Raw genomic sequence first — 18175 nt, 5'->3', positions numbered from 1 at the left:
TAGCCTCCCGCTCATAATGGGAGTCTATGGGAGGCGCGCGCTCATGCTCTATCCGCGCTGAAGAATGAACATGATTATTGGGGGTCCCAGCAGTCACACACTCATCCCCCACCCCGGCTGTGTCTATGTCTGCCCCTTTGTATGTCTGCTCCGCCATGTTTTTGGTGGGTCAGTCGGTGTAATGACCGGATCCACTCGTGTGTCATGTGCACGGCCACCGTGCGGGGCCGGAAGGCTGTCAGGACATGTGCTCTGGTTGTTATGAAGCTACAACGTGACCTGACAACGCTGCAGCCTACAGCACCGCGGCCGCCTCACAGCTATGGAAGAACTACAGGCAGGTCTCCATGGCGACCAACAGCCCAGCGCCCGTTATCTTATCCCCCATCTATAATAAGATAATATGACAACGGCAGTGAAGGGGTTGTAGGCCACGGGTGCGGGGATGGGCGTGGCCCCCTCTCACACACCCACCTCCCACTACTCCACCCCCTTCTCCTCGGCGTGCGGCGGGAACTGAAAGCGCATCCACAAGCCCTCCGCCCCGCCCAGCGCGCCACGTGACCCGCTGACGCACCCTCTCCTAGGCACCACCAACCAATAGGATCCCGCTAGTGTCCGTGACGTTCCCGAGACACCCCCACGTCGTCGGGTCGCCCCACCCTCATAGGGTAGAGAAGGGGGAAGTGGGCGGAGTCGCTTCGTACAGAATAGTTGAATCCCCGCCCCTCGCTTGGCTACCACCCCTTTGCTGGGAGGTGGTACCGTCTAGAGCGGGAGCGAGTGTTGGTGCCGAGCGCAGTGCGTCCCTCCCCCCTCCTTTCTCTCTCACACACATTGGTCGGGAGCGAGATTTACCTCACACAGCAGCGGCCATCGCGCTCCCCTCTCTCCCGCTCTAGGTCGTCGCTCTTTTCCTGCACAGCAGCCGCCAGAAGGAGAGGGGATCCCGCCGCGGAGCTCCGTGCCCCCACCCTCCCCTCCCAGGAGCGGTCCGTGCGCCGCCTCAGCCGAGGAGCTTCGTCTCTCCTGCTCCCAGCGCGCCAGGCCTGAGCCTGCACCCCCTCCCTCCTCCTCCTCACCCTTCTCCGCTCTCCTCGCCTCCTCTCTCCTCACAACATGTCGGCGCCGGCGGCCAAACTTAGTAAAAAGGAGGTGAACTCCAACCACGATGGAGCGGACGAGACCTCAGGTACGGGCAGTGTGTGTGCGGCTGTGGGGGGGAAGGGCGGCCATTTTCGGCGGCGGAAGGCGGGCTCGCCGGGGCTCTGCTGGGGGAGGCCCAGGGGATCCCGGAGTGGCGGGCTGCGGCGGGCGGGAGTGTGTGCGGGGCGGCGGGCCGGGCGTGGGGGCTCGGGGCCGCCCGGGCTGTGTGGCCCGCGTTGCGCAGGACGGAGCCCGCGGCTTCATTGTCCTCCGCCATGATGCTTCCGTCCTGATCCGCATGGCGCAGGCCGAGGGAGGCGCGGGAGGAAGCCCGGGAACGGTGCGGACTCTTCTCCGGCCGCCCAGCGCTGCTCCCTCCCGGGCCCGCCGCCCGGCCTCGCCGCCTCCACGTGGGTCCCAGCGGCCTCCGGGTTTTGTCCTTCCCGCTGTAGTGAGCAGGCCGCTTCCGCTCCCCCCCCTCCCGTGTCTCCCAGTGGCGCCGCCATCGCTGTCATCCCACGTGTGTGGCCGCTGTTTACCGCCGATCTGCTAGATTCTGCCTCCGTAACGGCAGCACTTGGCCCCCCCTATTATGGGATTGGTACAGTCCACTTGTTATAATCAACTTTATTGCTCTGATGGCACTTGTCACAAAGCCAACCTCCCTGTAGCAGGGGAAGATGGCCTCCTCCATTCCCAGGCTGGATAAGGGGGAGCTCCCTATTGGGGTTACTTAATGGGATTTCGATAGATTGATGAATGGGACACAATTTTTTCCATAAAAAAAAGTATATTGATTTGTATGTTCACACCCTTATTAGCCACATGGTTTCACTTTGGCTGACTGGGCATGATGGGAGTTGTAGTCTTGCATGGATTGGGGAGCACTGGTCTAGACTCGACATCTGTTGAACTACTGATCCCAGCATGACCTGATAGCGCCAGCAGTGTTACCCATTCCTGTCATGCTGGTACTCCTCCACCCCAATACATTACACCTGGGTCCCTGCAGCTGTTGCAAAACTACAATGCTCATGGTAGCTTCAGCTGTCAGACCGTGGTCAAAGTTTTTGTTTTACGACAATTCCGGTGTCACAGGTGGATTTTATTGGTACAGGGTCTTGTTCTCCAGCTGCTGCAAGACCTCAACTCCTATTATGATGGGAGACTAAGGACAATGCCAGTGTTCAGTGTTATGGGCACCTGATAGGAGTGATAGTTGGCACTGGAGACACTAGGCGTGTGTTCAAGTGTCATATAGTGGACAAATATCGGTGGTAGGGGTAAGCCTGGGTGGTCTCTGGCGCTCCCTTTCATTATGTTCACAGGCCCCTAACCATAGTAACAGGAGATAATACCCACTGGTGTCTGCATAATTTTCACTTTAGTGTGCAACAAGCCTCCTAAAACGGCCAGTATGTAATACATACAGGAGCTGGGATCGGCCATAGTAGGAGCCACAGTCTTTAAAGTTCAGATCCCCTATGAGGATGTATAAAGTGCTTGACGTCAACTTTTTACTGGTACTTGCATTTGGGATGTTATATAAATAACGTAGCTGCGTGAGTTCACAGAAATAACATTGCATTTCTTTATTTTCCAGAAAAAGAGCAACAGGAAGCAATTGAGCATATTGACGAAGTACAGAATGAAATAGACAGGTATGTAACTCTTCAGTATCAGTGTTCTCTATAGCGTAATGTTGAATTATATCGGTCTATTATGGCTGCAGGTCTCGGCCACACTCTGGGTCTGTTCACGGCCAGTTCTGGTTGTCAGCCCCAGAGTGTGGTCGAGACTTCCAGGATGTAATACAGATCCAAGGCATATGAATCAACCAATCTGGTCACTGCTTTTTGTGTAGCATTGAGTTTGGTTGTAGATGTGTACTGTTACACCATGCAATGTGTGAGACATTTCCTATCTAGTTGTGTTGCATTGTATTAATGCCATTGCTCTTCCTTTCATAGACTGAATGAACAAGCCAGTGAGGAAATCTTGAAAGTAGAACAGAAATACAACAAACTCCGCCAGCCATTCTTTCAGAAGAGGTCAGAATTGATCGCCAAAATCCCAAATTTTTGGGTCACGACATTCGTCAATCACCCACAAGGTAAGAATGTATATAGTGCCTCTATGGTTATTTTACTTGCAGAAAACCTTATGCTCTGCCTACTGCAGAAAGGCTACTTGCACCATAAGTAGAAAGAGAGAAAAAAAATAGCTTTTCCGGAGTTTCCATAGCCCTTAATGCAATAAAGGCAAGATAGAGAATGATCATTTGCCTTGGTTTTCCCCTTTTCCAGGACACAATTCTTATATGAAATATAACAATAATAACAATATAAAAGGCTTGTTGCACTACATAGCAGTTCCTGTATAATTCTTAGTCTAAGAGTAATGGCAGCCAATTGCATTTATTGCAGTGTCCTTATAGTGATATATATGTGTATGTAGTGGTGGTTTTCTGTAGGAGTCTGTTTCATGGATAGTAATGTGTTTTGTTCGTTTGCAGTCTCTGCACTCTTGGGTGAAGAAGACGAAGAAGCCCTTCACTATCTGACCAGGGTGGAAGTGACAGAGTTCGAAGACATAAAATCTGGATACAGAATAGATTTTGTAGGTGGTCCTTTTATAAAAAAAAAAAGTATATACAGTATGTATAATGTGTGTTGTCCATGCATTGCTGATCTATAATTGTATCTGTTCCGTGTTTTCTGCAGAATTTTGACGAGAATCCTTACTTCGAAAACAAAGTTCTCTCTAAAGAGTTCCACTTAAATGAGAGCGGAGACCCATCCTCAAAGTCAACAGAGATTAAATGGAAAGCTGGAAAGGTACATGTCCTCATTGTAACATTGTTGTAAGACATTTGCTGTAGTCAGTCTATTGGCCATATTCTCCAGAAAAATATAAAATTAACTGTAGCAGCCAGTCTTGTATTCCTGTATGTTGGCTTTAGTGGTTTCTGAGGAAGATTATAGGTTAGGTTTATTGCATATCTTAAGATGCAATAAAGTTTTGTATGAATGCAGCCGCCTTGAACACACAGATGCAGCTTTGGTATTAACTATAGGTGCAAGATAGTTGGTGGTTGTCCAGCAAATGCGTCATAAGTGACCTACATGCAGTTTGGAATCTATAAGGAGTTCATTTTAAAAGGTGCTGCTGCATCTAGGATCTGTTAGGTCATATGAAACGGAGAAACTTGGTCCTGACAATTCTCCACCAAGAACATCTGAGATGAGATCTTCAGATACACCTATACAGTATTTGCTATTAAGGCAGGCTTAGGTTCTTTCCTTTAACAGTACAGTCAGCTGGCTTTCTCCAGATGTTTCCTGTGTTGTGTATCATAGTGGAATAACATCACATCTCTAATGTACAGATCACAGGCTAAGCTATTGACCGTCCTGTCTGATTGCATTGATTTTTGTCCTAATGTGTCTGTCTGCTTATTTATTTTAGGATTTGACAAAACGTTCCAGCCAAACACAGAACAAAGCCAGCAGAAAGAGGCAGCATGAAGAGCCAGAAAGCTTCTTCACCTGGTTCACAGATCATTCGGATGCCGGAGCAGATGAGTTAGGAGAGGTCATCAAGGATGACATCTGGCCAAACCCATTACAGTACTACCTTGTAAGTAACTGCACACGATTGATAAAAACTTAGAGAGTTGAGATTTAGTAGCAGTACTCATCGCTTCATGTTTTCTTTTAAAAGGTTCCAGATATGGAGGACGAAGAAGGCGAGGGTGAGGAAGAAGATGACGACGACGAAGAGGAAGAAGGCTTAGAAGACATTGATGAGGAAGGGGATGAAGATGAGGTTGAAGGAGAAGAGGATGATGATGAAGACGAAGAGGGAGAAGAGGCAGAGGTATGTACGTAAAATCTTGTCACTTACTATGCATGCAAATAAGTTATAGCCCAAACCCATAATTTTTTTGCAACAGTGCACTTGACTGTTAGTAGACTTTTGCTATTGAAGCTACTTCCCGGCAGTATGCTTAGCAAAGCTGCAGGTTGCTCCTTATTCTCACACTGGAATTTACTCCAAAGCTTCAGCCTCCCTTTTATAGGGTTGTAAGATTTTTTTATTTTTTGCCCCAATTAAATCAGTTGCAGAAGACCAGCAGGTGTCCATGATAGTCACCATCAGAGCTCTGTATATACAGAGTACAGACACTTGTGAAACTTCATACTTGAGACAAATGTTATAAGAATCTGCTGGTTGGGTAAATTTGGAGCTGATGCCAATCTAATGTGTGGCCACCAGACTCTAGGATTGGACTTGTCAAGTCCTTTGTTTTCCAGTGAGAAGTCTTATCCGGAGAAGTGGTCACGTGACACATGTCATTCATAATCCCATGTAGAAGCCATAATAGCTAATCTACACTAGTCAGATATGTGACTATAGACTTAGACCTTTCTTTCTCTTCTCTTTACAGGAAGATGAAGGTGAAGACGATTAAGATTGCAATGTTTCGATTCCACCCTTTTTTCCTTTTTTTTTTTATCCAGTCCCTGGGAGCAAGATGCTGTTGTGTTACTTTTTTTTCTTCCCTATTCTCCCCCTTTATATTTTTTTTTCATATTCCCACCCTTTTTTTTTCTTAATTTTATTTTTGTGTGTGTGCTCGGTCGCCTTGTTCTTGGTCCTATCTCCCCCTCCTCTCCTCTTTATACCATGGTTCATAACTTTATTTTTGGGGAGAGGTGAGAACTGAGTAAAAATACAGTGGAAATCTCTAAACCTGTTTCTGTTCCCAAATCATTCTTCTAATTCCAATAAACGATATGTACATTGTACCATCATATGGTGTATGGGGCCCAAGTGCCCCTCTGCTGCCACTGTAACCGGTGGAGGCCGAGGGGTGTCCAGGACCTTGTGATAATAGTGCATAGCAGCGGTCTAGCCTCTTCACTCTTTTTTTTCCCCCCTCCCCTCTTGTGTATATCAGGCTCAGAGGTTACACTGTTTCCATGTGAATATGGACAGATAGCATTTACCAACATGTATCAGTCTATTTTTTTTTTTTTTTTTCTTGTTTAAAAAATAATGAAAAAGTACAAAAAAAAATCAAAACTGGGGGAGGGTTAGACAGTGTGGGGGGGATTTTCAGAGACGACAGGGAGGGGCGGGAGGGCTAGGTTGGGCATTTTGGAGACATGGCTTTTTCTCTTTGGCATGTTTGTGATGTTTTTGATGACATCCATGCAGTTTAAGACACTTTTAAAACGAGCAAAAAAAAAAAAAATCAATCTGGTGGCTCTCGGCTCTGACACCCTTCAGGGCCTCCCCTTAAAGGACCCTGCAGGAAAACATTAGAAACGGACATTAACAAACTTTTTTTTTTTTCTTCTTCTCTGGAAAAAAGACAAATGCTCAGTTTTAAACGTTAAAGTGTACAAGTTGCTTTGTTACAATAAAACTAAATGTGTACACAAAGGGACTACTGGTTTTCACTTGGATGCCGCCTTCTTCCCTGCCTGTCTGTCCTCACACCCTCATTTGTTGTCATTTTTTGTGTTTTTTTTTTATTTTTCCCTCTCCCCCAGACTGATATTTAATGTTTTTTGATACAGGGCATTTTGTAGTAACCTCCAAACTAACCAGCCAAGCAAAGCCAGGGGCACATGGCGCTGGTTGTCAGCGACGTACAGTCAGCACCTCTCTATGATACTCCGTCTAGGATGGAGTTTTTGTGGTAAAAACCTTTTTTGTAATTTGCTTGGCGAAGGTGTGTGTAGGCACTTAATCTGATTCCTAGTCTGTTATAAATCTACATATTGCTGTCAGATTTATGCCTGTCAATCAACACTACAAATAAAGTAATTGGTGTGATCTATATGTCGCCTGTCACCTTTTATACCACCTGGAGGTCTCCAGACTGCATACTAGGGTGATAAGGCTAAGCCTTCATAAACAAGATAATATCCTATTTCTAAATGTGACAGCGTAAAGAGGACAGGTGGTCACTGCCACCATGTGAGGGGGTCATCTTGGTTACTCACAGAAACATGAAGTCTGACTTACTGTCCAGATATATAGGTATCATGAGGAGAACGGTGCACAATATATTGTGTATGGCAATGAAGTTTATATACGGACATCAAACCGTTACAGGATGAGACTGGGATCTCCATGTTGTCTCCACGTTACAGCTGCCTGACAACGCATCTGAGCAGCAGTCATGTCTTCAGACCTGTGGTTAGGTTGGGAATGGTCTGTAATATAGCCTTAAAGGTGCACATGTGAGATGCTTGTGTGAAACTGGCCGCAATGTGGGCTGTATACAATAAGGTAAGGGGCCTTAGTAATGCAGGAAGGCTATGGCACAGATGAACTAATCCATAGGCAGTGTAAGTATATAGGAGAGGTTCTCAAGCCCTAAAGAGAATCTCATTACCCAGACTCTACCTGAGGGGCTGGCAGTCCCCTAGTGAGCATGGTGCCTTTTGGTAACTTATCTGTGCAGTGGGTTATGCACAATCTCAGATCTCCTACTGTAAAGAAGAGTCAAACAGGAGGTGTTCCTCAGTCTTTGTGCTGCACTCTGGCCGCCTCACCTTCCTCCTACTCTTGAATAATCAATACTGCCTGGCCCCCTGCTGGCTCAGCTGTCTGTGTCTGCCAACAGAGGACTGGTCTGCTATCAGAGACACTGGCTGACAGCTGAGCCAGCAGGAGGCCGGGCAGCATTGATCATGAAGAGGTAGAAGGAAGCAGTGGTGCGGCACAAACAGACTCAACTCCTCTTTGACTCTTCAGTACAGTAAGAGATTTGAGACTGTACATAATCCGCAGCTCGGACAAATGGCACCATGCTCACAAGGGGATTACCAGCTACAGCACACTCACCACCACCTCAGGTAGGATTTGGCAGCTGACAGATTCCCTTTAAATTTGGGATGGGGAAGCTTTGGCCCTCCTGCTGGTGCAAAACCACAGTTATCATCATGCCTGGACAGCCGAAGGCAAAGTTTTAGGCGTGATGGCAGTTGTCTCGGTAAAGGGGTTGTGGGTTTGGTATCAAAATGTGTGTATAAATATCAGTGAGTGTGTCCCCATTCTTGGGTTAGATGGTATATTCTTGGGGTAACTAATGGTGCACACCGTCCTTGTAGCTTTTCAGGATGTTTGTCACCTGTGTGTGCAGACTATTTCATGTGCAGAGACAATTCCTGGGAGGGTGGTAGGGTGTGCGCTGGATAATTATAGTGTCTGGCATTGGGACTAGTCTTCTATTACAGCAGCTGTGACTGTATATACAGCACGGTTATACACACTGCTGCGGCCCCTATTGATACCCAGGCGGAGGGCTTTGTGGGGGCTTTAGAGGTTTTCATGGCAACCACAATACACCTTGAAAACTGCGCAGTCTCTAGTTACCGAGGTAATAGTCATTGCTTATCGCACGGTCAAGGACATATTACTGCTTATGGAGACAACTGTATATATAGCATCCCCAACATCTGGTCCTATTCATACTGAGCTGTGAATAAGTGGGGGTGGTATGCATAGAACAGAAGAGTAGCCCATGTAGAGCGTCTTCCCAGCTTCCTAAAACCTATTGTAGGTGGTTTATTCTGCATGACCACCAAGATGATGGAAGCTAGTCATGACGTCTAAGGGCTGTTGGGGGGGGGGCTTAGTACTGGCTGCGGAAAGTGCTGTAAATGGAGAAAAAACATGGGGTATAAAGACAGATGGGCTGCAGTAATAAGTGTGTATCTGGGGGCTGAGCTGCTATAGGACTGGATGTGGATTCTGTAATGTCTGGTCACCATGCGGGGGATGTCCTGGTGATATCTTATAGTGAGACAGCTGTGCTCCCCATCTATATGAGAACAGGAGAAGCTCCAAGGTCCTATAGTCCAGTGATTTTCAACCAGTGTGCCGCGCCACATGGTCGGGTGTGCCACGGGGGAAGTTCCCCAAACTATGGTGCCCCTGCAGATCGCCCCGCTGCTGCTGTCCGCCTCACCTACTGGCCGCCTGTAGCGCCCAAACGTGCTCCTCCTATCCAATCAGCGGAGACGGGGACGTGGTGCGCTGCGGCAGGCCGTAATGCACGCATCCAATCAACGTGAGCGCTACGGCCCGCCGCAGCGCACCGCGCTCCCGGTCTCCGCTGATTGGAGGAGCACGTCCGGGCCCTACGGGCGGCCAGTAGGTGAGGCGGACAGCAGTGGCGACCATCTCGGAGGAGGTGAGCAGGCATGGGGGAGAGAAACATGGGGATGGGGGAGAGAAGTAGGGGGGAGAAGTATGGTGGAGAGAAGCAGGGGGTAGAGAAATATGGTGGAGGGAAGCAGAGGGGGGAGAAGTATGGTGGAGGGAAGCAGAGGGGGGAGAAGAAAACGCCCAGGTTTCACACTGAGTATAAATACATTTAGAATCTATATTATTAACTATCTGTATAATATGTACTGTTTTAGTGTCATTTTGTGCCATTTTGGTTGGTATAAAAGTGTTGTTTTTTTGGTAAGTATAAAAAGTGTGCCGCGGCTCAAAAAATGTTGAAAATCGCTGCTCTAGTGGATAACTGGGCCATGGAGACATCTTCCACCTGGCTGTGTAACCTTGGCCCAGCAGAAAGTACATTCTCTGAGCTGCAGAAGCCGTCTGGTGGCCAGAGATACACGGCTCCTATCCCATCCAAGTGCATGATGGGACCATAATCCCTTCCAAGAGATGAAATATAAAGGGTTATTCCAGCAAAAGGTATAAAGTAGGGACCAGGAGTAGTGTTGAGCCTGTGAAGATGTGCAGGTTGGGCATTTGATTCCCCGCGGCTGCAGAAGTTGGGTGCTGCCCTAGGGCTGCCAGGAAAACATGGATACTGTCTGTTTTCCGGAATGTGATAGGACAGCATCCAACTTCTGCAGACATAACCAAAGAACATCCGAAGTGAGGACAGGAGAGGCGCGGTTTCTGCTTTTGTAAGACTACGTTCACACCTTCCGTAATTCAGTAGTCTAAAACTCTCCTCTTACTGGGAGCAATCAACATCTGCTGCACGCCATGTTAGATCTCCAATTCTTAGGATTGACACAGCTGACATCTTGCCATGTCTTGCCCTCCAGCTGTTGCAAAATTACTATTCCCATCATGCATCAAGTGTTAGCTCTGGCTGTCCAGGCAGGATGGGAGTTGTAGTTTCATAGTTACAATGTATTGCCTGTATGTGACACAGGCTGCTGCTGCTGCGAGGGCTACACTTATAGGGACCTAGCAGCGGGCACACTGAGCAGCCAGGGCCCCAGGGCTGACTGTAGAGCCCATCCACAGGGTCTGATCACTGGGGAATCCCCTTTTGATCATCCGGCGCTCAAGGGGTTAAAGGGGTACTCCAGTGACAATCTTTTTCTTTCAAATCAACTGGTTTCAGAAAGTTATATAGATTTCTAATTTACTTCTATTGGAAAATCTCCAGTCTTCCAGTACTTATCAGCTGCTGTATGTAAACAATAAATCTGATATCATTAGGGTAATGCCTGAGCAGATTACAACAATAATCCCAACCATATTGCATATAAATGTGTATAACAGCAGCAATAAGCGATATAACATAGGGATGTACATTGCTCTATCTGCCATCTATCTGTGTATAAGCAGTGACTGTAAGCGATATAACATAGGGATGTACATTGCTCTATCTGCCATCTATCTGTGTATAAGCAGTGACTGTAAGCGATATAACATAGGGATGTACATTGCTCTATCTGCCATCTATCTGTGTATAAGCAGTGACTATAAGCGATATAACATAGGGATGTACATTGCTCTATCTGCCATCTATCTGTGTATAAGCAGTAACTATGAGCGATATAACATAGGGATGTACATTGCTGTATGAAGAAGTGCTGCCCCCCCCCCATCTGACCAGGAGTGTTCCGTGTGATGCACAGCTATGTGACGTGTTTAGTGTGTTGTCCGTGGTGCTGAACACAGAGCTGAAGCCGCTGGATCCATTCATTATTATCGCAGCATTCTGGTAACAGGGTCAACAGTTTCCTGAATTGGGGTGGGTTCACACTGAGGAATTCTCGCCAATAAATTACGCAGAATTCCGTTGCCTGTACGCGGTCACGGCCGCACGCCTTTCTGCCAGCTCCATAGACACCATTCTATGGGTTGGCTGATTCCGCATTCCGCCTTAAAGAATTGTCACGTCAAATACAGAGCCCCTCCCCCACGGTATAATTATATGCAGAGCCCCTCCCCCACAGTATAATCAAATGCAGAGCCCCCCCAGTATAATCACATACAGAGCCCCACAGTATAATTACATACAGAGCCCCTCCCCCACAGTATAACCACATACAGAGCCCCCCCAGTATAATCACCTGCAGAGCCCCCCTGTAGAATCACATACAGAGCCCCCCACAGTATAATGACATACAGATCCCCACGGTATAATCACATACAGAGCCCCCCCACAGTATAATCACATACAGAGCCCCCCCACAGTATAATCACCTGCAGAGCCCCCCCCACAGTATAATCACATACAGATCCCCCCACAGTATAATCACATACAGAGCCCCCCCACAGTATAATCACCTACAGAGCCCCCCCACAGTATAATCACCTGCAGAGCCCCCCCAGTATAATCACATACAGAGCCCCCCACAGTATAATCACATACAGATCCCCCCACAGTATAATCACCTGCAGAGCCCCCCCCCCACAGTATAATCACATACAGAGCCCCCCCACAGTATAATCACATACAGATCCCCCCACAGTATAATCACCTGCAGAGCCCCCCCCACAGTATAATCACATACAGATCCCCCACAGTATAATCACATACAGAGCCCCCCCACAGTATAATCACCTACAGAGCCCCCCCACAGTATAATCACCTGCAGAGCCCCCCCACAGTATAATCACCTGCAGAGCCCCCCCAGTATAATCACATACAGAGCCCCCCCCCCCACAGTATAATCACATACAGATCCCCACAGTATAATCACATACAGAGCCCCCCACAGTATAATCACATACAGAGCCCCCCCCCCACAGTATAACCACATACAGATCCCCACAGTATAATCACATACAGAGCCCCCCACAGTATAATCACATGCAGAACCCCCCCACCACCACCACAGTATATTCACATGCAGAGCCCCCCCCCAGTATAATCACATACAGATCCCCACAGTATAATCATATACAGAGCCCCCCCCCCACACACAGTATAATCACATACAGAGCCCCCCCAGTATAATCACCTGCAGAGCCCCCCACAGTATAATCACCTGCAGAGCTCCTCCCCCACAGTATAATCACCTGCAGAGCCCCCCCACAGTATAATCACCTGCAGAGCCCCCCCAGTATAATCACATACAGAGCCCCCCCCACAGTATAATCACATACAGAGCCCCCCACAGTATAATCACATACAGATCCCCCCACAGTATAATCACATACAGATCCCCCCACAGTATAATCACCTGCAGAGCCCCCCCACAGTATAATCACATACAGATCCCCCACAGTATAATCACATACAGAGCCCCCCCACAGTATAATCACCTACAGAGCCCCCCCCACAATATAATCACCTGCAGAGCCCCCCCACAGTATAATCACCTGCAGAGCCCCCCCAGTATAATCACATACAGAGCCCCCCCCACAGTATAATCACATACAGAGCCCCCCACAGTATAATCACATGCAGAGCCCCCCCCCCAGTATAATCACATACAGAGCCCCCCCCCACAGTATAATCACATACAGAGCCCCCCACAGTATAATCACATACAGAGCCCCCCCCCACAGTATAACCACATACAGATCCCCACAGTATAATCACATACAGAGCCCCCCACAGTATAATCACATGCAGAACCCCCCCACCACCACCACAGTATATTCACATGCAGAGCCCCCCCCCCAGTATAATCACATACAGATCCCCACAGTATAATCATATACAGAGCCCCCCCACCACACACAGTATAATCACATACAGAGCCCCCCCAGTATAATCACCTGCAGAGCCCCCCACAGTATAATCACCTGCAGAGCTCCTCCCCCACAGTATAATCACCTGCAGAGCCCCCCCACAGTATAATCACATGCAGAGCCCCCCCCAGTATAATCACATACAGAGCCCCCCCTACAGTATCACATACAGATCCCCCCACAGTATAATCACACACAGACCCCCCCCACACAGTATAATCACGTACAGAGCCCCCCCATGTAATCACACATAGAGTCCCCCACACAGTATAATGACATACAGAGCCCCTCCCCCACAGTATAATGACATACAGAGCCCGCCCCCTACAGTATATGACATACAGAGCCCCCCCCCCACAGTATAATCACATACAGGCCCCCCACAGTATAATCACATGCAGAGCCCCCCCAGTGTAATCACATATAGAGCCCCCACAGTATAATCACACACAGACCCCCCCCCCCCACAGTATAATCAGGTACAGAGCCCCCCCAATGTAATCACACAGAGAGCCCCCCCCCACAGTATAATCACATAGAGTCCCCCCACAGTATAATCACATGCAGAGCCCCCCCAGTGTAATCACATACAAAGCCCCCCCCCACAGTATAATCATATACAGAGCCCCTCCCCCACAGTATAATCACCTGCAGAGCCCCCCCCCCCCACAGTATAATCACATAGAGTCCCCCCACAGTATAATCATATACAGAGCCCCTCCTCCACAGTATAATCACATGCAGAGCCCCCCCCCCCCCACAGTATAATCACATACAGAGCCCCCCACAGTATAATCACATGCAGAGCCCCCCCACAGTATAATCACATACAGAGCCCCCCACAGTATAATCACATGCAGAGCCCCCCCCCCACACACACAGTATAATCACATACAGATCCCCACAGTATAATCACATACAGAGTCCCCCCACAGTATAATCATATACAGAGCCCCTCCCCCACAGTATAATCACATGCAGAGCTGCCCCCCCACAGTATAATCACACACAGAAACCCCCCCAATGTGATCGCACAGGGAGCCCCCCACAGTATAATTACATGCACAGCCCCCCCACAGTATAATCACATAGAGTCCCCCACACAGTATAATCACATACAGGCCCCCCCACAGTATAATCACATGCAGAGCACCCGCCCCCCCAGTATAATCACATGCAGAGCCCCCCCACAGTATAATGACATACAGAGCCCCCCACAGTATAATCACATACAGAGCCCCCCACAGTATAATGACATGCAGAGCCCCCCCCACTGTATAATGACATGCAGAGCCCCCCACAGTATAATGACATACAGAGCCCCCCACAGTATAATCACATACAGAGCCCCCCACTGTATAATGACATGCAGAGCCCCCCCCCACAGTATAATGACATGCAGAGCCCCCCTCCCCACCGTATAATGACATGCAGAGCCCCCCCACAGTATAATGACATGCAGAGCCCCCCCACCGTATAATGACATGCAGAGCCCCCCCACAGTATAATGACATGCAGAGCCCCCCCACAGTGTAATGACATGCAGAGCCCCCCACAGTATAATGACATACAGAGACCCCCACAGTATAATTACATACAGACCCCCCCACAGTATAATCACATACAGAGCCCCCCACAGTATAATGACATGCAGAGCCCCCCCACCGTATAATGACATGCAGAGCCCCCCCACAGTATAATGACATGCAGAGCCCCCCACAGTATAATCACATACAGAGCCCTCCCCACAGTATAATTACATACAGACCCCCACAGTATAATCACATACAGAGCCCCCCCACAGTATAATCACTTACAGAGCCCCCCAGAGTATATTCACGTGCAGATCCCCCCACAATATAATGACATGCAGAGCCCCCCACAGTATAATCACATGCAGAGCTTTCCTACAGTATAATCATATACAGAGCCCCCCAGAGTATATTCACGTGCAGATCCCCCCACAGTATAATGACATACAGAGCCCCCCACAGTATATTTACATACAGAGCCCCCCACAGTACAATGACATACAGAGCCCCCCCACAGTATAATGACATGCAGAGCCCCCCCCCAGTATAATCACATACAGAGCCCCCCACAGTATAATCATATCCAGCGCCCCCCAGAGTATAATCACATACAGAGCCCCCCACAGTATAATCATATCCAGCGCCCCCCAGAGTATAATCACATACAGAGCCCCCCACAGTATAATCATATACAGAGCCTCCCACATTATAATTATATACAGAGCCCCCCAGAGTATAATCACATACAGAGCCCCCCAGAGTATAATCACATACAGAGCCCCCCACATTATAATTATATACAGAGCCCCCCAGAGTATAATCAAATACAGAGCCCCCCATAGTATAATCATATACAGAGCCCCCCCAGTATAATCACATACAGCGCCCCCACAGTATAATGACATACAGAGCCCCCCCAGAGTATAATCACATACAGAGCCCCCCACATTATAATTATATACAGAGCCCCCCAGAGTATAATCACATACAGAGCCCCCCACAGTATAATCATATACAGAGCCCCCCCAGTATAATCACATACAGCGCCCCCACAGTATAATGACATACAGAGCCCTCCCCACAGTATAATCACATGCAGAGCCCCCCCACAGTATAATCACATACAGAGCCCCCCAACAGTATAATCACATGCAGAGCCCCCCCACAGTATAATCACATGCAGAGCCCCCCCCACAGTATAATGACATACAGAGCCCTCCCCACAGTATAATGACATACAGAGCCCCCCCACAGTATAATGACATGCAGAGCCCCCCCACAGTATAATCACATACAGAGCCCTCCCCACAGTATAATGACATACAGAGCCCCCCACAGTATAATGACATGCAGAGCCCCCCCACAGTATAATCACATACAGAGCCCCCCCCTACAGTATAATCACATACAGAGCCCCCCCACAGTATAATGACATACAGAGCCCCCCACAGTATAATGACATACAGAGCCCCCCACAGTATAATGACATACAGAGCCCCCCCACAGTATAATGACATGTAGAGCCCTCCCCACAGTATAATCACATGCAGAGCCCCCCCACAGTATAATCACATACAGAGCCCTCCCCACAGTATAATCACATGCAGAGCCCCCCCACAGTATAATGACATACAGAGTCCCCCCACAGTATAATGACATACAGAGCCCCCCACAGTATAATGACATACAGAGCCCCCCCACAGTATAATCACATGCAGAGCCCCCCCACAGTATAATGACATGCAGAGCCCCCCATAGTATAATGACATGCAGAGCCCCCCACAGTATAATCACATACAGAGCCCTCCCCACAGTATAATCACATGCAGAGCCCCCACAGTATAATGACATACAGAGCCCCCCCACAGTATAATGACATACAGAGCCCCCCACAGTATAATCACATGCAGAGCCCTCCCCACAGTATAATGACATACAGAGCCCCCCCACAGTATAATGACATGCAGAGCCCCCCCACAGTATAATGACATACAGAGCCCTCCCCACAGTATAATGACATACAGAGCCCCCCCCCACAGTATAATCACATACAGAGCCCCCCCCACAGTATAATGACATGCAGAGCCCCCCCAGAGTATAATCACATACAGAGCCCCCCACAGTATAATCATATACAGAGCCCCCCCAGTATAATCACATACAGCGCCCCCACAGTATAATGACATACAGAAGCTCCCCCCACAGTATAATCACATACAGAGCCCTCCCCACAGTATAATCACATACAGAGCCCCCCCCCACAGTATAATCACATGCAGAGCCCCCCCACAGTATAATCATATACAGAGCCCTCCCCACAGTATAATCACATGCAGAGCCCCCCCCCCCACAGTATAATGACATACAGAGCCCCCCCACAGTATAATGACATACAGAGCCCCCCCCACAGTATAATGACATACAGAGCCCCCCCACAGTATAATGACATACAGAGCCCCCCCACAGTATAATGACATGCAGAGCCCCCCCACAGTATAATGACATACAGAGCCCCCCCCCCACAGTATAATGACATACAGAGCCCCCCCACAGTATAATGACATACAGAGCCCCCCCACAGTATAATGACATGCAGAGCCCCCCACAGTATAATCACATACAGAGCCCCCCCACAGTATAATGACATGCAGAGCCCCCCATAGTATAATGACATACAGAGCCCCCCCACAGTATAATCACATACAGAGCCCCCCCACAGTATAATGACATGCAGAGCCCCCCATAGTATAATGACATACAGAGCCCCCCCACAGTATAATGACATGCAGAGCCCCCCCACAGTATAATGACATGCAGAGCCCCCCCATAGTATAATGACATGCAGAGCCCCCCCCACAGTATTATGACATGCAGAGCCCCCCCCCACAGTATAATGACATACAGAGCCCCCCCACACAGTATAATGACATACAGAGCCCCCCCACACAGTATAATGACATGCAGAGCCCCCCCCACAGTATAATGACATGCAGAGCCCCCCCACAGTGTAATGACATACAGAGCCCCCCCCCCACACACACAGTATAATCATATACAGAGCCCCCACCACAGTATATTCACATGCAGAGCCCCCTCCCACAGTATAATGACATGCAGAGCCCCCCCCACAGTATAATAATATGCAGAGCCCCCCCACAGTGTAATGACATACAGAGCCCCCCCCCCCCCCACACACACACACAGTATAATCATATACAGAGCCCCCCCCCCCCCCCCAGTATAATCACATACAGAACTTCTCCTCCACAGTATAATGACATGTAGAGCCCCCCCCCCCCAGGTTTCCTCCCACAGTATAACCACCTGTCCACTAGGGTCACTGCTGATACTAGGGCTCAGTGCTGCAGTTCCACTTGTATCCACCAGTGTCACTGCAGATACCGGGGTCATGCCTGCAGTTCTCGTCCTTCCCACTAGCGTCGCTGTTGCCCTCTTTAAAGGTTATCAAACCTTACTCTGTCCACTAGATGCCGCTGATGTTCAGAGAACTA

At 48.8% G+C, this 18175-nt stretch overlaps 2 protein-coding genes across 3 annotated transcripts in view; one reads left to right on the top strand and one right to left on the bottom strand.

Moving 5' to 3' along the window:
* DYNC2I2 (dynein 2 intermediate chain 2) overlaps positions 1-18131 on the bottom strand; it is a 56372-nt gene extending 38241 nt beyond the window's left edge. The window contains exon 1 of the mRNA XM_069943079.1: positions 17988-18131. Coding sequence (XP_069799180.1) covers positions 17988-18074 — 87 coding nt within the window. The 5' untranslated portion in view covers positions 18075-18131. The remainder of the gene's footprint in view (positions 1-17987) is intronic.
* Positions 765-6997, top strand: SET (SET nuclear proto-oncogene). Of its 2 annotated transcripts, none has more exons than XM_069986184.1 (8): positions 765-1192; positions 2750-2807; positions 3117-3259; positions 3662-3765; positions 3870-3983; positions 4615-4785; positions 4870-5029; positions 5597-6997. In XM_069986184.1, coding segments are annotated over exons 1-8 (825 nt in total). In that variant the 5' UTR covers positions 765-1119; the 3' UTR covers positions 5599-6997. The 2 variants fall into 2 exon arrangements, with proteins under 2 accessions (XP_069842285.1, XP_069842284.1); XM_069986183.1 differs by having other exon boundaries at positions 768-1192; positions 4870-5025.
* Positions 18132-18175: the final 44 nt, after the last annotated feature.

Source organism: Dendropsophus ebraccatus, chromosome 10, assembly GCF_027789765.1.
Source record: "Dendropsophus ebraccatus isolate aDenEbr1 chromosome 10, aDenEbr1.pat, whole genome shotgun sequence".
NCBI lineage: Eukaryota > Metazoa > Chordata > Amphibia > Anura > Hylidae > Dendropsophus > Dendropsophus ebraccatus.
The sequence above is the reverse complement of the archived record's forward strand: the minus strand, read 5'-3'. Positions and strand labels throughout refer to the sequence as shown.